This window comes from Microtus ochrogaster, chromosome 5 (genome assembly GCF_000317375.1).
Source record: "Microtus ochrogaster isolate Prairie Vole_2 chromosome 5, MicOch1.0, whole genome shotgun sequence".
NCBI classification, from domain to species: domain Eukaryota; kingdom Metazoa; phylum Chordata; class Mammalia; order Rodentia; family Cricetidae; genus Microtus; species Microtus ochrogaster.
Genome location: NC_022012.1, coordinates 79,798,202 through 79,812,359, shown reverse-complemented (window position 1 = coordinate 79,812,359; position 14,158 = coordinate 79,798,202). Strand labels below are relative to the sequence as shown.

The 14,158-nt window shown below is 40.8% G+C and overlaps 1 protein-coding gene across 7 annotated transcripts in view; it reads left to right on the top strand.

The window, feature by feature from the left end:
* Positions 1–14,158, top strand: part of Dock3 (dedicator of cytokinesis 3) — a 405,059-nt gene that overhangs the window by 278,630 nt on the left and 112,271 nt on the right. For all 7 annotated transcript variants that reach the window (XM_026779352.1, XM_026779351.1, XM_013346561.2 and 4 more), the window contains exons 13-14: positions 4,349–4,437; positions 5,020–5,145. In XM_026779352.1, coding sequence (XP_026635153.1) covers positions 4,349–4,437; positions 5,020–5,145 — 215 coding nt within the window. The remainder of the gene's footprint in view (positions 1–4,348; positions 4,438–5,019; positions 5,146–14,158) is intronic.

Sequence of the window (14,158 nt, the reverse complement as noted above, 5' to 3'; positions counted from 1 at the left end):
AACTTCATAGGAATATCTTTCTTTAGGTTGGGAAAGTTTTCTTCTATAATTTTATTAAATATATTTTCTGGACCATTGAGCTGTACTTCTTCTCCTTCTTCTACCCCTATTATTCTAGGTTTGGTCTTTTTATTGTGTCCCAGATTTCCTGAATGTTTTGTGATGAGAATTTGTTGGATTTGCTTGTTTTCTTGATCAGTGTGTTTATTTTCTCTATGGTATCTTCAGTGTCTGAGATTCTTTCTTCTATCTCTTGTAATCTGTTGGTAAGACTTGTTTCTGTAGTTCCTGTTCGTTTACCCAGATTTTCCATCTCCAGCCTTCCTTCTGTTTGTGTTTTCTTCATTCCCTCCATTTCATTCTTCAAGTCTTGAACTGTTTCCCTTACCTGTTTGATTGCTTTTTCTTGTTTCTCTTGTTTTTCTTGGGTGTCTTTGAGCGCTTTATTCATTTCCTCTACCTTTTTGTTTGTCCTCTCTATTTATGGCAGTTTTTCACCTCCTGTTTAAGGTCCTCTATTATTTTCACATAGTTCAGTTTAGAGTCTATTTCTTCTGGAGTAGGGTGTTCAATTCTTCTTGTTTCAGAATCCCTGGATTCTGGTGATGTCATGTTGCCTTTCAGGTTGTTGGAGGAATTCTTGCATTGGCCCCTGCCCATCTCTTCCTTCAAATGGAGCCAGAGAGGCCTGGTGTCTTGGTCTAGTCTTTGCTGTGACTGACTCTCTGGGTGGATCTCCTCAGTGTAGAAGCAGGAACTGTTCCCGTTCAGATGGAACTCCTCAGCACCGAAACAGGGATGCCTGGTACCCCAATGAACCGTGGACAAAAGGGAGATCGGGGGGGGGCAGGGGGAGGTCGAGTAGAACACAGGAGACCCTGTAGCACAAGCTGAAGGTGCCCACGCTCCCTTGTGGGGGACCTTGAGGCCTGCCCAGTAGGCAGGCACTCACCGCTCTGGGTGGGTAGCCTTAGTGTAGGAGCAAGAAACTGTTCTTCAGCAAAGGACCTTGTAGACCGCAGGGCAGGCTTGGGGGGGGGGCTGGGGGGCTGGGTCGTGTGTAGGAAAGACAGCCCTGCAGCAGGAGCTGGGGGAGAGGGGTTGTGCTCTCTTTGGGGACAGGCCGCCCCTGGATAACACACACTTACCCGTCCAGATGGAACTCCTCAGCACCTAAACAGGGATGCTTGGTAGCCCAATGAGCCGTGGACAAAAGGGAGAATGCAGGTGGGGGGGAGCAGGGCGGTCAAGTAGAACACAGGAGACCCTGTAGCACAAGCTGAAGGTGCCGGCGCTCCCTTGCGGGGACCTTGACGCCTGCCCGATAGGCAGGCACTCACTGCTCTGGGTGGGTAGCCCGTCCAGATGAAACTCCTCAGCCTTTATTTTTTTCTCAAGTCTATGCATTGGAACCTGTTTAGAGGTTTTTCTGTCTGGAACTCTTTTACTTTGTATCTTTTAGCCTTTTTTGTGTATATGAGCCAAAGCTAAATCTGCCACACAGTGTGCAGCTGATTAGCTTCTCTGTACGGAGGCCTATGTGAGACTGCAGAAACCTGCCATGCAGCTTAGCTCATAGTGTATAACAGGAGGGCCTGCTTGTCAAGGTTTCTATCCTGCCCAGTTCCCACAGCCGGTAAGCACCCAAAGAAAATCACACAGAGGTCTCCATAAGTTATAAACTGATTGTCCCATTGGTTCGGGCTTCTTATTAGCTCTTGTAGCTTATATTGACCCATTATTCTTATCTATGTTAGCCACATGGCTCAGTACCTTTTTTAGCGGGGCAGGTCACATCCTACTTCTTTGGTGTCTGGACAGGACTGCGGAAAGAGCTTCCTTCTTCCCAGAATACTCCTATTCTCATTGCCCCACCTCTACTTCCTGTCTGGTTTTCCCACCTATACTTCCTGCCTGGCTATCAGCCAATCAGCGTTTATTTAAAATATAATTGACAGAATACAGACATTCTCCTGCACCAATAGTGTCTGGTTGGCCTGCTTTGTCTTGCAGGCAGCTGTTGGGAGGCATGTCTCTGTGCTGCTGCTGGAATGAGACTGTGAGACTCGGAAACCCAGTTGTGGCTCCATTTCTATGCATTCAGTTTTCTCAGGTGTTATGTGGATGTTGGTGCCATTAAATGCTGTAGGGTGGTCTTTCTGTATACTGTGAATATGTGTTGCTCTCACTAGCTGATAAGTAAAGCTGCTTTGGGCTATGGCAAGGCAGGATAGAACCAGCTGGGAAATCCAAGCAGAGGTACAGGTAAAGAAGGTGGGGTTGCCAGTCATCTGCCAAGGAAACAAGACATGTAAAGACGTAATAATTAAGGTAGCAAGCCATGAACTAAGTGACAAAGCATAGATAAGAAAGAAGGAGTTAATTTAAATGTAAGAGCTAGCTAATAATAGACCTGAGCCATTGGCCAAACACTGATAATTAATATTAAGCCTCTGAGAGGTTATTCAGGAATTGGCGGGTGGGAGAGAAACCTCCAATTACAGGAAATTCTTTATAGGCAAGAGAGCAGGAGTGGGATTGACCTTTAAAAAAACTAAATATTATTTAAAATTTCATTTTATTAAGAGTAAAACATGAGGGCCGGGCGGTGGTGACACACGCCTTTAATCCAAAAGCTATGGGAAAACCCTGTCTCAAAAATAAAAAAAAAAAAAAGAGTAAAACATGACATTGTTATTGCTCTTTTATCAATTTTTTTTTTTTTTTGGTTTTTTGAGACAGGGTTTCTCTGTGGCTTTGGAGCCTGTCCTGGCACTAGCTCTGTAGACCAGGCTGGTCTCGAACTCACAGAGATCTGCCTGCCTCTGCCTCCCGAGTGCTGGGATTAAAGGCGTGCGCCACCATCGCCCGGCTTCTTTTATCAATTTTACTGAGTTCCTTGGACTTGCTGCTGCTTCTGACTTGACTTGCTCAGAGGAGACTTCCCTAATTTGTATGGATCCATATATAAGCTCTTAAATTCCATGTTAATTACTAGAACATCATCGGTTCCTTTTTTCTTAAGTAGACATATTTGCAGCTTAAATACAAGCTAGAAAGGGATACCTATTAGCATATTTTTAACATTTCAGGAAGCAATGACATCTAGGCCATCTGATAATAAAGTGCAATAAGAATATAGCATTGACAGCAACTGCTGGAAACAGATGCAGAGACCCACAATCACACATTATTCTAAACTCTGGAAATTCTGCTGAAGAGCGGGAGGAAACATTATAGGAGCCAGTGGGGTCATGGACTCCACAAGAAAACCCACAGAATCAACTAACTGGAGCTCATAAGCGCTCTCAGAGACTAACCTATGTCCTCTGTATATGGGTGGCAGTTGTATACCTTGGTCTTCTTGTAGGACTCCTTACAGTGAGTACAGGGCCTGTCCCTGACTCTTTTACTGGTTTTTGGGACTTATTACTCATTCTGGGTTGCCTCACCCAGCCTTGATATGAGGGGAGGTGCTTAGTCTTACTGAAACTTGATATTCCGTGTTTTGTTGATATCCGTGGGTGGTCTGCCCTTTTCTGAATGGAAACAGAGGAGTAGTGGAAAGGGGAGGGACTGGGAAGAGAAGGGGGAAAGGAATCTGTGGTCAGGATGTAAAATAAATTAACTAAAAAAATGTAATACTAAACAGATAAACAGTTTATGGCAGAAAAGCTGAAGTGTTAATCAGTAAGGTTTGAAATTTCATTTACTGAATACCTGTGCAGATTTTTTCCTCAACTGTTAAATATACCTCATTAAAGATTAATATTGTAAAGAAAAAAGCTAATGTCATGGCAGTTTCTAAGCAGTAATATTTGTTGAGAGAAACATTTCTCTATCAGAAAACATCCCCCCCCCCGTGTGTGTGTGTGTTTGTGTCCACATGCATGTACATGCAGAGCTAGAAAAGAAAGAACTCTACTTCAGAGATGAAGCTATTTTTCCATTAAAAAAAAATATGTATTCCTGGTAATGTAACTTAGTAGCAGAAAATGTGTTTCTTATAACAAGGCCTTGGGTTCAATCCCAAAAGCTATAGACATATGCATATATGTGCAATGTGTGTGCATACTAGCAAGGATTAATTTTAAAGTTTCAAAGTTATATGTGTGTTGTATTAATATTCACATTGTTATGTGAATATGTAAGGATTCATTTTAATATCTAATCTTTCTCCCAGTATCAGTCTTCTATACTTAACAGCAGAAGAACCTTATCTAATTATAAAGCATATACTCATTTCTGTAGAAAATCCTTTTCCCTTCCAACTCATTGCTCAACACTGAGCCACCAGACCAGATGTTGTAAATTCTGGTGAGCCATAATACCTGTCCTTCTGTTACAGATGTAACAATGAGAGTGAGTGGACCCAGATTCATGAGAACATCATCCGAAAGTCAAGCACCAAGTACTCCGCCCCCAGTGCCAGCCATGGTGATGTATTTATTTGACTAGAAACTTTTGTGTTGCATTTGTATGTGCTAGTGTTGTAGCACTTCAGTGGCTGGTGTGGATTGGCTGCTTTGTAAAGTTTAATTTCCTGCTCACATTTGTTTCCTTCCTCAGAGTTTTCTATTACTAGTTCTACATCTAGTCATTTAAGACCATTTTAGTATTTGCTGACTAAAATACATTTGGTCTTTTTAATAATGAACTCTATACACTTTACTAAATAACTTGAACTCCAGTCCAGTGAGCAAAATGTTTCAAGGTTTGTTACATTGTCAAGTCTGTTTTCTTGAGCAAAAAGACAAGCATTAGTATCAGTTCTCTTTCTACTCCTAGTGAATGTCTGCATCTTGAAGAAAGCCTGACACTAATGATTAGTTTTCTAAGAAAACTATCAGGGCAGTGGTGTAGATTAGTGATAAAATGTTTGCTCAACATGTAGCTCTAGATTCTATCCCTAGCACTGTGGCAGGAGAAATGGAAAAGAGACACACTTGGTGTCTTTCCTGGTACAATGCACAGAGTCGTTACGTGATTCTGAATTAAAAAATGTTTTATTTTTTGTAGGTCTTATTATTTCCCTACAGCTTTTTCGTGGTGACATGGAACAGATTCGGAGAGAAAATCCCATGATATTTAATAGAGGATTAGCAATTACAAGAAAATTGGGATTTCCTGATGTTATCATGCCAGGTAGGAAGAACTACTTGGGGATGGGGAAGGAGATGGCTTAGCGGAATGGAGTTTAGTGCTCCTTGCTTGAGCAGGTGGTAAGCTATTCAGGTGAGCTATACAGCCATTAAAGTCTCTGCCTCCCAAGTCAGGTGACTGACTGTAGTTTTCAGCAGTAGCCCTTTGAGTCTTGTAAGCATTTGTTCTTCACCAGAAGCCCTGGTACCATGTTCCCCAGTGCAGTATGACAGCTCAGCGTATGGGCTTTGTGGAGTTCTGGCAATAAGAGAACCAACATGAAATCTCTTCCTAGAGATGTGTTTTTGTAACCTCTTTCATCACATTCCCTTGCTTCCATTTCCTCACAAGGATTTTCTACTTAAGGGGAAGAATTTATCAAAATTCTTCACTATCAGAGACTCCAGTTTGTATAGGAATGACAGGTACATTTTAATGTAGCAGAAAATAGATCGTACAAATGGTATACATTTGGGCATTCTAAATAGTACTGCCTGGCCATTTTCTCAGCAGTCGTCTCAGTGGGATTCCAGGGCAGAGAGGAGGGATGAGCAGCCTCTCAAGTCTGGTTTTCCTAGGCCAATACTAGTCTGTTAGGTGGGCTGAGGCAGAGCTGGAAAAGTGTACCTTAACTGCGGCTGGAGCTGAAAGAGCTGTCAGAAGTGAAACGGCTGGGTAGAGATTGGTGGTAGGCAGTTGGATAACCAAGAAGACACGAAGGATAGGAAGCTCAGAACAGGCAATACCTGGTTGTCTGGATAAATCGACTATAGGAGAGGTGGACCTACCCTCTCAGTTGAGTTTTAATTCCCTATGCCAAGCTTTTTTGTTGAGAAGAGCCAGGCCAGGATGGATTAAATGTCCATTATATATCTACCTTATATATCATTTTTTAGTTCTTCCTGGTTCTTCACTAAATCTTTTTATTGGAAACATTTGCCAGTACACACCCAAAGGGGAATGTGACTTGAGCATAGAGAAGGCCCACACAATGGGTTCCAGCTACTCTGTTTGCCCAGATTTATTTTCTGTCACCTTCAGTCCCTCCCTGTGGACACTGTGTATTCAGAGTAAACTGCTGTGCCCTGCTTTTATTTCCTACTTATGAACACAGGAGGCTCTTTGGATGGCAAATTTAGGCCAACTAGATCAATTATTTTTATTGCTAAGTGCTAAGAGACTTCATGCTTATGAAGGGCCTCCATCTGGCTGTCATACAGGTGAGTGTTCCATTGGAAGCTGCTCCTATACTTTGCTGATCACATTCTTCAGCCCTGTCTGTACCCTATAATCAGGGAAAGGAAATCCCAAACAACAGTCTCAGCTTTGCAGCGATGCGACTTAGAAAGAGAATATAGGCTAACTGAAATTGATCTAATGAATCTAATGACCTTTTCAAAATTAGATGTCTAGGGGCTGACTGTGGTGGAATAATATATTTCCTTTGATCCCTTTTTTCCTTAAGTTTATTTTTTGTATAATATCTGGACATTAACTTCGTAATAGCTCATGGAATTGGAACTAACTAAATAGAATCTAGAAAGAAGTAAAGGTCAGTCAAAATTGTACATAACGTCTTGGAAAACAGCTTGGTCAATTGAGTGCTTCCTTTGCAAGCTTGAGGACCTGAGCCCAATCAGTAGAACCCATTTTAAAAAGCTGGGTAGAGTGGTATATAGTATAATCTCAGCACTCCACTTGGAGGCAAAGACGAACAGATTCCTGAGGCTTGCTGGCCAACCAGCCTAGCAGAATCGGCAGAGCTCCATGCCAGTGAAAAACCCTGTCTCAAAAAAAATCCAAGGTGGACAGCTTCTGAGAAATAACATCTGACTTTCCTTTAACCTCCACACATGCATATATTTGTACAATTATATTAGCAAGATACATTAAAAAACTTTCATGTATGGAAAATACCTTTTGCTCAAGTACTCTCCCTTACTTTGTAGCATTGACACACAGGTTTAGAACAGATTTTTGTCTGCAGTAAAAATGACTGGAAGTGTGTGATGTCAGGCATTAGTGAGACGAGCTGAGGTTAAGGAAGTATTCTGTTTCCTGAGAAGCTAAAGCATCACCAGATGATTTTCCCTACAAGGTGTGACATTGGGCATTTCTTGGAGACCTGGGGCCAGGACATATGAGTGCTACTTCTGGGTTGTTTGCCTTTGCAGTGATGAGTATTATAGCTAAAAGAAAGCAGTATTTTGTATATATTCTGTCCCATACTCTATCCTCTCTCCTCCTTAGGAAAGAGCCTTTTACATAAATGGCAACCCTTGACATTACAACTATCGTCTTCTTATATTGTGCTCCAGTATATCATCAGAGAGGGTGTTAGTCCTGCACCTACAGGTTCTGCTAAAGTGTGTGTGTGTGTGTGTGTGTGTGTGTGTGTGTGTGTGTGTGTGTGTGTGTTTGAGAGAGAAGGAGGGAGGGAGGGAGAGAGGGAGGGAGGGAGGGAGCAAGTGAGAGCTCATGAGTGTGTGCGTGTGTGCATGCATACATGTGGTCAGTCTGGTTTGGGAACAATGACTGTAGGAACAAAAGCCTTGGAGAGTCTGGTAAGTCACAGCCATTTCTCCTTCTGAAGCTGGGGCACCCTTCTTCTGAGAGAACATTGCCCCTGGGTTGTAACAGTTCCTCAGCTTCACAGTGCTGGCCAACTTAAAAGAAGATGCAACTTTATTTTCTTGACACATGGGCACATGAAGCAAGAACAAGAAAAGAAACTGTGCCAGTAATTGTGAGCACACCAACACTAAAGTCTGAGGAGTTATAGTAAATGATGAAAAATTAGAATTACTCACAAGCTGTGATCCAGCATTTGGCAGAAACTACCAGATACTCATATGGAGTGGTCTATTTTTGTCAGGCTGTCCCAGATAGATCTCTGTCAAAACATGTTGCTAGAGCACCATAGAGGAGTTAAGCTGGACTCTAGGCACAGATATCTAGCATGTCACTTCTAGAAAGGTCTTTCTGACTTCTTTTTATTGTTTTCTATGAGAGTTTATATACACACAAGGTGGATGCTGTAAGCAAAAGACAACTGCCTGTGTGCCACAGCTGAGTCATTAACTCACATGGCCATTAGTAATGAGCAAAAGGCAACAGTGATACTGCAGGAATTCTGAGAACTATTGCCCTTAAGGCCCCATAAAAAGGCATGCCTAACAAAAAGTGCCATGTTATATTATAAAAGAACAAATAGATACAGGAATTTAAGCCTTGATTGAGATAGGATGGCTTTGAATTTCTTATATAAATGAGTATAAATGAGACTGGCCTTGAACTCTTGATCCTTTTGCTTCTACTTCCCAAATACTGCTATTACATTGGCCCTACCACACCTAGCTAATAGTTGTTCTTTGTCTTGTGTAAGTATGTGGTGTTATATGTGTTTGTGGGTTTATATTTGTGCGTGTGTGCATGTGTGTGTGTGTGTAGAAGACAAAGATTGGCACCAGGTGTCTTCTGTCACTATCTTTTTTCTTTCTTTTTTTTTTGAGACAGGCTTTTCATTGAACCTGGAACTCACCAACTGACTAGATTAGCTGGCAAGCAAGCCTTTGGGAAACATGTCTCTGTGCTCTAATGCTGGAGTTAGGGACATCAACCACTGTGCTTGGCTTTTTATATGATGATAGAGATCTGAACCTAGGTCCTCATGCTTGTGCAGCAGGCACTTTACCAGCTAAGCTTTCTATTCATTTTTTAAACTGAGCTCCTAAAACTTTTTATTGGTTACTCACAATATTTCTCTATTTTCTCTATCCTTCAAGATTATTTTTATTCAGTACAAAAGCTAATAACTCCGTAGCACACCCTTAGCCCTTCCCTGTATTTTAAAATATGATGGGTGGGAAAGACTGGATTAGGACAGCTGTTCCAGGGGACAACTGACTCACAGGTCAGTGTTAGTTGCAGTGATACCCCAAAGAATGCTGGAAGCCAGCAGAGTATAACATGCTTAAAATATCTGTTCACGAAGGTACTATAGCCTTCTAGACACCATTCTTAAGCCAGCAGCGATGTGCTAGTACCTATATCTTCTTATTTTATTTCTTATCTTTCCTGGGAAGCCTGTCTCCTGGGATTAATGGAAATACAGAGAATTCTTTTGTGATTTTGTGACAAGTACAGTATTTTATTCTGTTTTCAAAGTCTTGGATTTCTAAGGGTATTTATTGTCTCTAGTGGTTATAGGCCAAATTTCAAAATCGTTAAATCATCTTCTATCCTAATATAAAAATCCACCTATGACTTAGTATGCTGTTCTAATTAGAACATGTCTCCCCCTGAAGCAGTGGTTTTCTAATGTAATAGAAATACAACAAGAATTACTTGCAAGACATAGAAAAACAGATTATTGTGCCCACCTCAAAGAGTTTCTAAGTTGAGTTTGGGCCCAACAGTTTGGTTTTCTCACCAACTCTTAGGTTATGAAGAATGGTGCTAGTCTGGGAACCCCTTTAAGAACCATGTGTTAGGACTCAGGGATGGCTCAGTGGTAAGAGCATGCACTGCCTTGCAGAAAGCCTGGGTTCAGTTCCCAGCACCTATATTGTATGACTCACTACTTGTAACTCCAGCTTCAGGGGATCTGACTCTCTCACCTGGGTTTCATAGACACAAGTATATGAGTGCATGTGCGCGCACAGACACACAAATTTTAAAATTATATTATGATAAAGCCATGTCTTAGGACTGGCAAAGTGACATAGTAAGTAAAAGTACTTGCTGTACAAATCTGAATTTGATCCCCAGAACCCACTATGGAGCTGGCTCCTGAAAGTTGTCCTCTGCCCTCTACACATACATAAACCCACACTCACATATACAATCATACATGTGTACAGAATCACAATAACAGTAAATAAAATCTAAATTCAAAATAAAAAAAGAGAGAGATTTAGGAGATTGAGTGAGCTATGACTTAAAAAGAACTCTGCTTTGTGTATGGGTGGTTTGTCCCTGCTGAGTCAGAGCTCAGGCAAACAGTGTTTATCCCTGGGTTGCTCTGGATTTGCACATGCTATGCAGGCATGCCACCCCTCTTATGGGGCCTCTGAGTTTTGCCTTTGTGCTTGTAAATACACTCTTGTCATTTTCTTTGATCCTTAATAAAAAAAGTGCATGCTTCATCACTGACCTACAAGTGATGTTTCTTCTCTTTTCCTATTTGTCTTAATTGTTCTTATTTTTCTCTGTGCTGTCCCCCTCATTCTCGTCCCTTTCTTTCTGATGCAGAGATGAAGATAGTTGGGTGTAAGTTCTTGATTTTGTGTGTCCTGACTGCTTATTGCCTGCTTTGTTCTCATACCCATTTGTTTCATGGAATGTTGCAATACTGGGTGGGGTGTCATGTACATTATTAATCCTTCATCAGTCTCGCCTTCCTGGGTAATTGACAAGAGCTAAAAGAAAATCTACCAGCCTAATCTTAAACACCATGTTTCTTTGGGTGTTCATTAAAATCTGAGGACATACTGCAATATTTTAAAAATATCTTCACAAGTTTGAAATATAGATAGAGAAAAGGACTTTTAAATGAGATATTTTGTATTACGTGAGTTATAAAAAAATAATAGCCAGGCAGTGGTGGTGCATGCTTTTAATCCCAGTACTCAGGAGGAAGAGGCAGGTGGATTTCCATAAATTTGAGGGTAGCCTGGACTACAGAGCAAGTTCCAGGACAGCCAGGGCTACAAAGGGAAACCCTGTCTCAGAAAATGAAACAAACAAAAATGAGTAGTTATTATTCTGAGCCACAGAATCAGAAAAGCGAAGAGTTCTCTCTTTAGTTATGTTCGGACATAGCTCATAAGAAGGGCAAGGACATAGAAACAAGACTTTGGTGGTAAAGCTCTTCACAAGACCAGTGATAGAATGATTTACTACAAATGTGTTCCTGTGGTCAATTTTTATCAGATGAGTCCTTGACCAAGGCATGCTTGGCCTTATGGGCTTTAAGTGGGGAAATAAAGCTTCGACCATACCTCTAAAGAATGGGATATAATTTAAGATCTCCTTGGGAAAATTGCTTTAACCAGTGAGCACTAACAAGTTTAATATAATAGCAAGAGTGTGCTGGTTCCCTAAGAGTTGGAGGACAGGAAGCGACCCATCATACTAACAGATTCCAGGACATCTATACTTCAGATGTAAAGCAGGTCAGCTTTCACTTTTTCTAGGAAGTACTCATTCTTAGATAAAAGTCTATATATACAGGGGCTGGAGAGATGGCTCAGTGGTTAAGAGCATTGCCTGCTCTTCCAAAGGTCCTGAGTTCAATTCCCAGCAACCACATGGTGGCTCACAACCATCTGTAAAGAGGTCTGGCGCCCTCTTCTGGCCTTCAGGCATACAGACAGAATATTGTATACATAATAAAAAGAATGGGATATAAGTCAATTTTTTTTTTAAAGAATGTAGTCCCTTTTGGGTAAATCATGCTCCAGTAGAGGGCCACACATCCAAGAATTAATGGGTGGCATACATTGGACTTGTGGGGAGAAAAAAAGAAGACAGAAGATTGGGTGTGTAGGGAAGGGGGTAGATATGGTCAAAACAGATTGTATAAAATTCTGAAAGGACTAATAAAGTTATTTTAGTTAGAAGGTCATCGCATTCCTGGCCCAAGGAAGAATTCATTAGATAGAACTACATCACTTTTCTCCCATACTATTATCCTGTTAGAACAGAGGGTATTTATGACTTTGTAATGCTAGAATCCAGAAGTGTATGGCTGAAGACAATGTGGGAATAATAAAGATCCTATCATTTTTGGGTAATCTAGTGCAATCTGTCCAAGGGTCTTCTTCTTTCACTACCTTAAGAAAGTAAGAACTACCACAAATACAATTTGGACTCCTATGCCGAAACCCCATGTAGAATGGCATCTCCACGTTTTGATAAATGCTACTACAAAGATATGACTTCTTTCTTCTGCCAAAAATAAAAAAACACTTGGCACCACCTCAAATAGGCAACTATGTCTTTAGGAGAAAGTCAGTTTTTATTTTCCACAGTCTCAAGGGAAAGAAAGTATTTCCACAGACACCTTTGCTAGTCCTGTCTAGAACAAAGTATAAATGATAGAGTATTAAATACCACTTTACTTTAACTCAAAGCCCCCTACTTTGTGATATGAATAATCTATGTAGAATGGATGTAAAAATAAGACAAGCCAGACTGTACACCCAAATATGTGTAGAACATTTTTACAGGATAGAATGCCAAATAGGCCAGAATAATACGATACTGCCTTAGGCTTTACATTGCTGTGAAGAGACACCATGACCACAACAACTCTATAAAGAAAACATTTAATTGAGGGGGCAGGCTTACAGTTTCAGAGGCTCAGTCCATTATCATTATGGCAAGAAACATGGCACTGGAGCTGAGACTCCTTACCTCTTCATAGACAGACAACAGGAAGTCAAATATCCTTTTCTGAGCATAGGAAACCTCCAAGCCCACCCCTACAGTTGCACACTTCTTCCAGCAAGGTCTTACTCACTCCAACAAAGCTACATCTCCTAATAGTGCCACTCCCTATGAGATTATGGGGCCAGTCACATTCAAAGAACCATGGAAACAAATAACCCAAAACTCCCAAGCAAGTCTAGAGTATCTAACAAGAGATAATCTTGCTAGCAGAATATTCTGATATCTAAATTAGACCTCAGAGGTTCTGATATCTATAAAGAGACTACTCCTAGAAAAAACTATTGTGTTGTGTGCAGTGTTTCTTCAGTCACTAGGATTCACATTTTGGAAGACTAGACTGTCAGAGTGCTCCCCAGTCTGCTAAGGTTTCTGGTGGCTGAAGAGCACTGTTACCTTCTCAGAGCTCTTCTTTTGTAGTACCCTAAAGAAATATTCAGGCCAGTTCTTAAGATAATGTGGCCTCGGGGCTGGAGAGATAGCTCAGCGGTTAAGAGCACTGACTGCTCTTCCAGAGGACCCGGGTTCGATTCCCAGCACCCACATGGCAGCTCACAACTGTCTGAAAATGCAGTTCCATGAGATCTGACACCTTCACACCAACGAACATAATAAAGTTAAATAAAAAAAGTTTTAAAAAAAAAAAAAGATAATGTGGCCTCAGGTTCAAAACTTTGTTTCCAGCAGTTCTTTCTGTAGACTCACAGGAGTCTGGATTTTTTTTAACACGTAGTAGAAATTTTATGTATTCACATATATATGTGTGTAAAGTTCATATATATGTGTATGTATATATGTGTGTGTGTATGTGAAGGTCTATAAAAATTATAATCTCTTGAGCAAAATCCAGACAGAAATCTGTTTTTGTATTAATTGCCAGTCAAAATTGTTTTTGTCTTTTGAGACAGTATCTCTCTATGTAATATACATAGGTCTTGAACTTAGATTCTTCTATCACAGAATTTTTAACATAATAAAGGATTGTGAAAGCATAATATGCAACTGACCCACAATACCTAAAATACTGCCAAATCTATACAGGAAGTGTCTCTACCTCTGCCTTCTGTTAAGTATCTAGTCCCATTACCTACTGCTATACCAACAGCTGACACTAGTTCTTATAAAAGCTGTGAAAGAGGAGGAGACAGTTTATTCTGAATCATTTTTATAAGAATGAACCCAGTTAGTTTATCTCCAGGAAAGAAACACTGTTACGTGGCATACAAGTACTAAGAGATATGAAATATTAAGTCCTTTGCTATCATTAGAAAACTGAGAGTACCCAACAAAGAGAGGCAGCAAAGAGTGCCCAGCTCCCTTCCTAAATTATGACAACTCATTAGCAGGACAACTCTCAACAATACCACATTCTGTATATAAATCTCACCCTCCCAGCAATTCTCCAGACTGCCTGCGTAAGGGCTGCCCATGCTTTTACTCTCAAGTAGACTTTCTCACTGCCCTCCCATGATATAACTAGGAAGAGTGCCAGTATCACCTATGATTTTTTTTGTAAATATATGTACATAAAACCTACTGTAATCCCAATGGGTAAATGATAAAA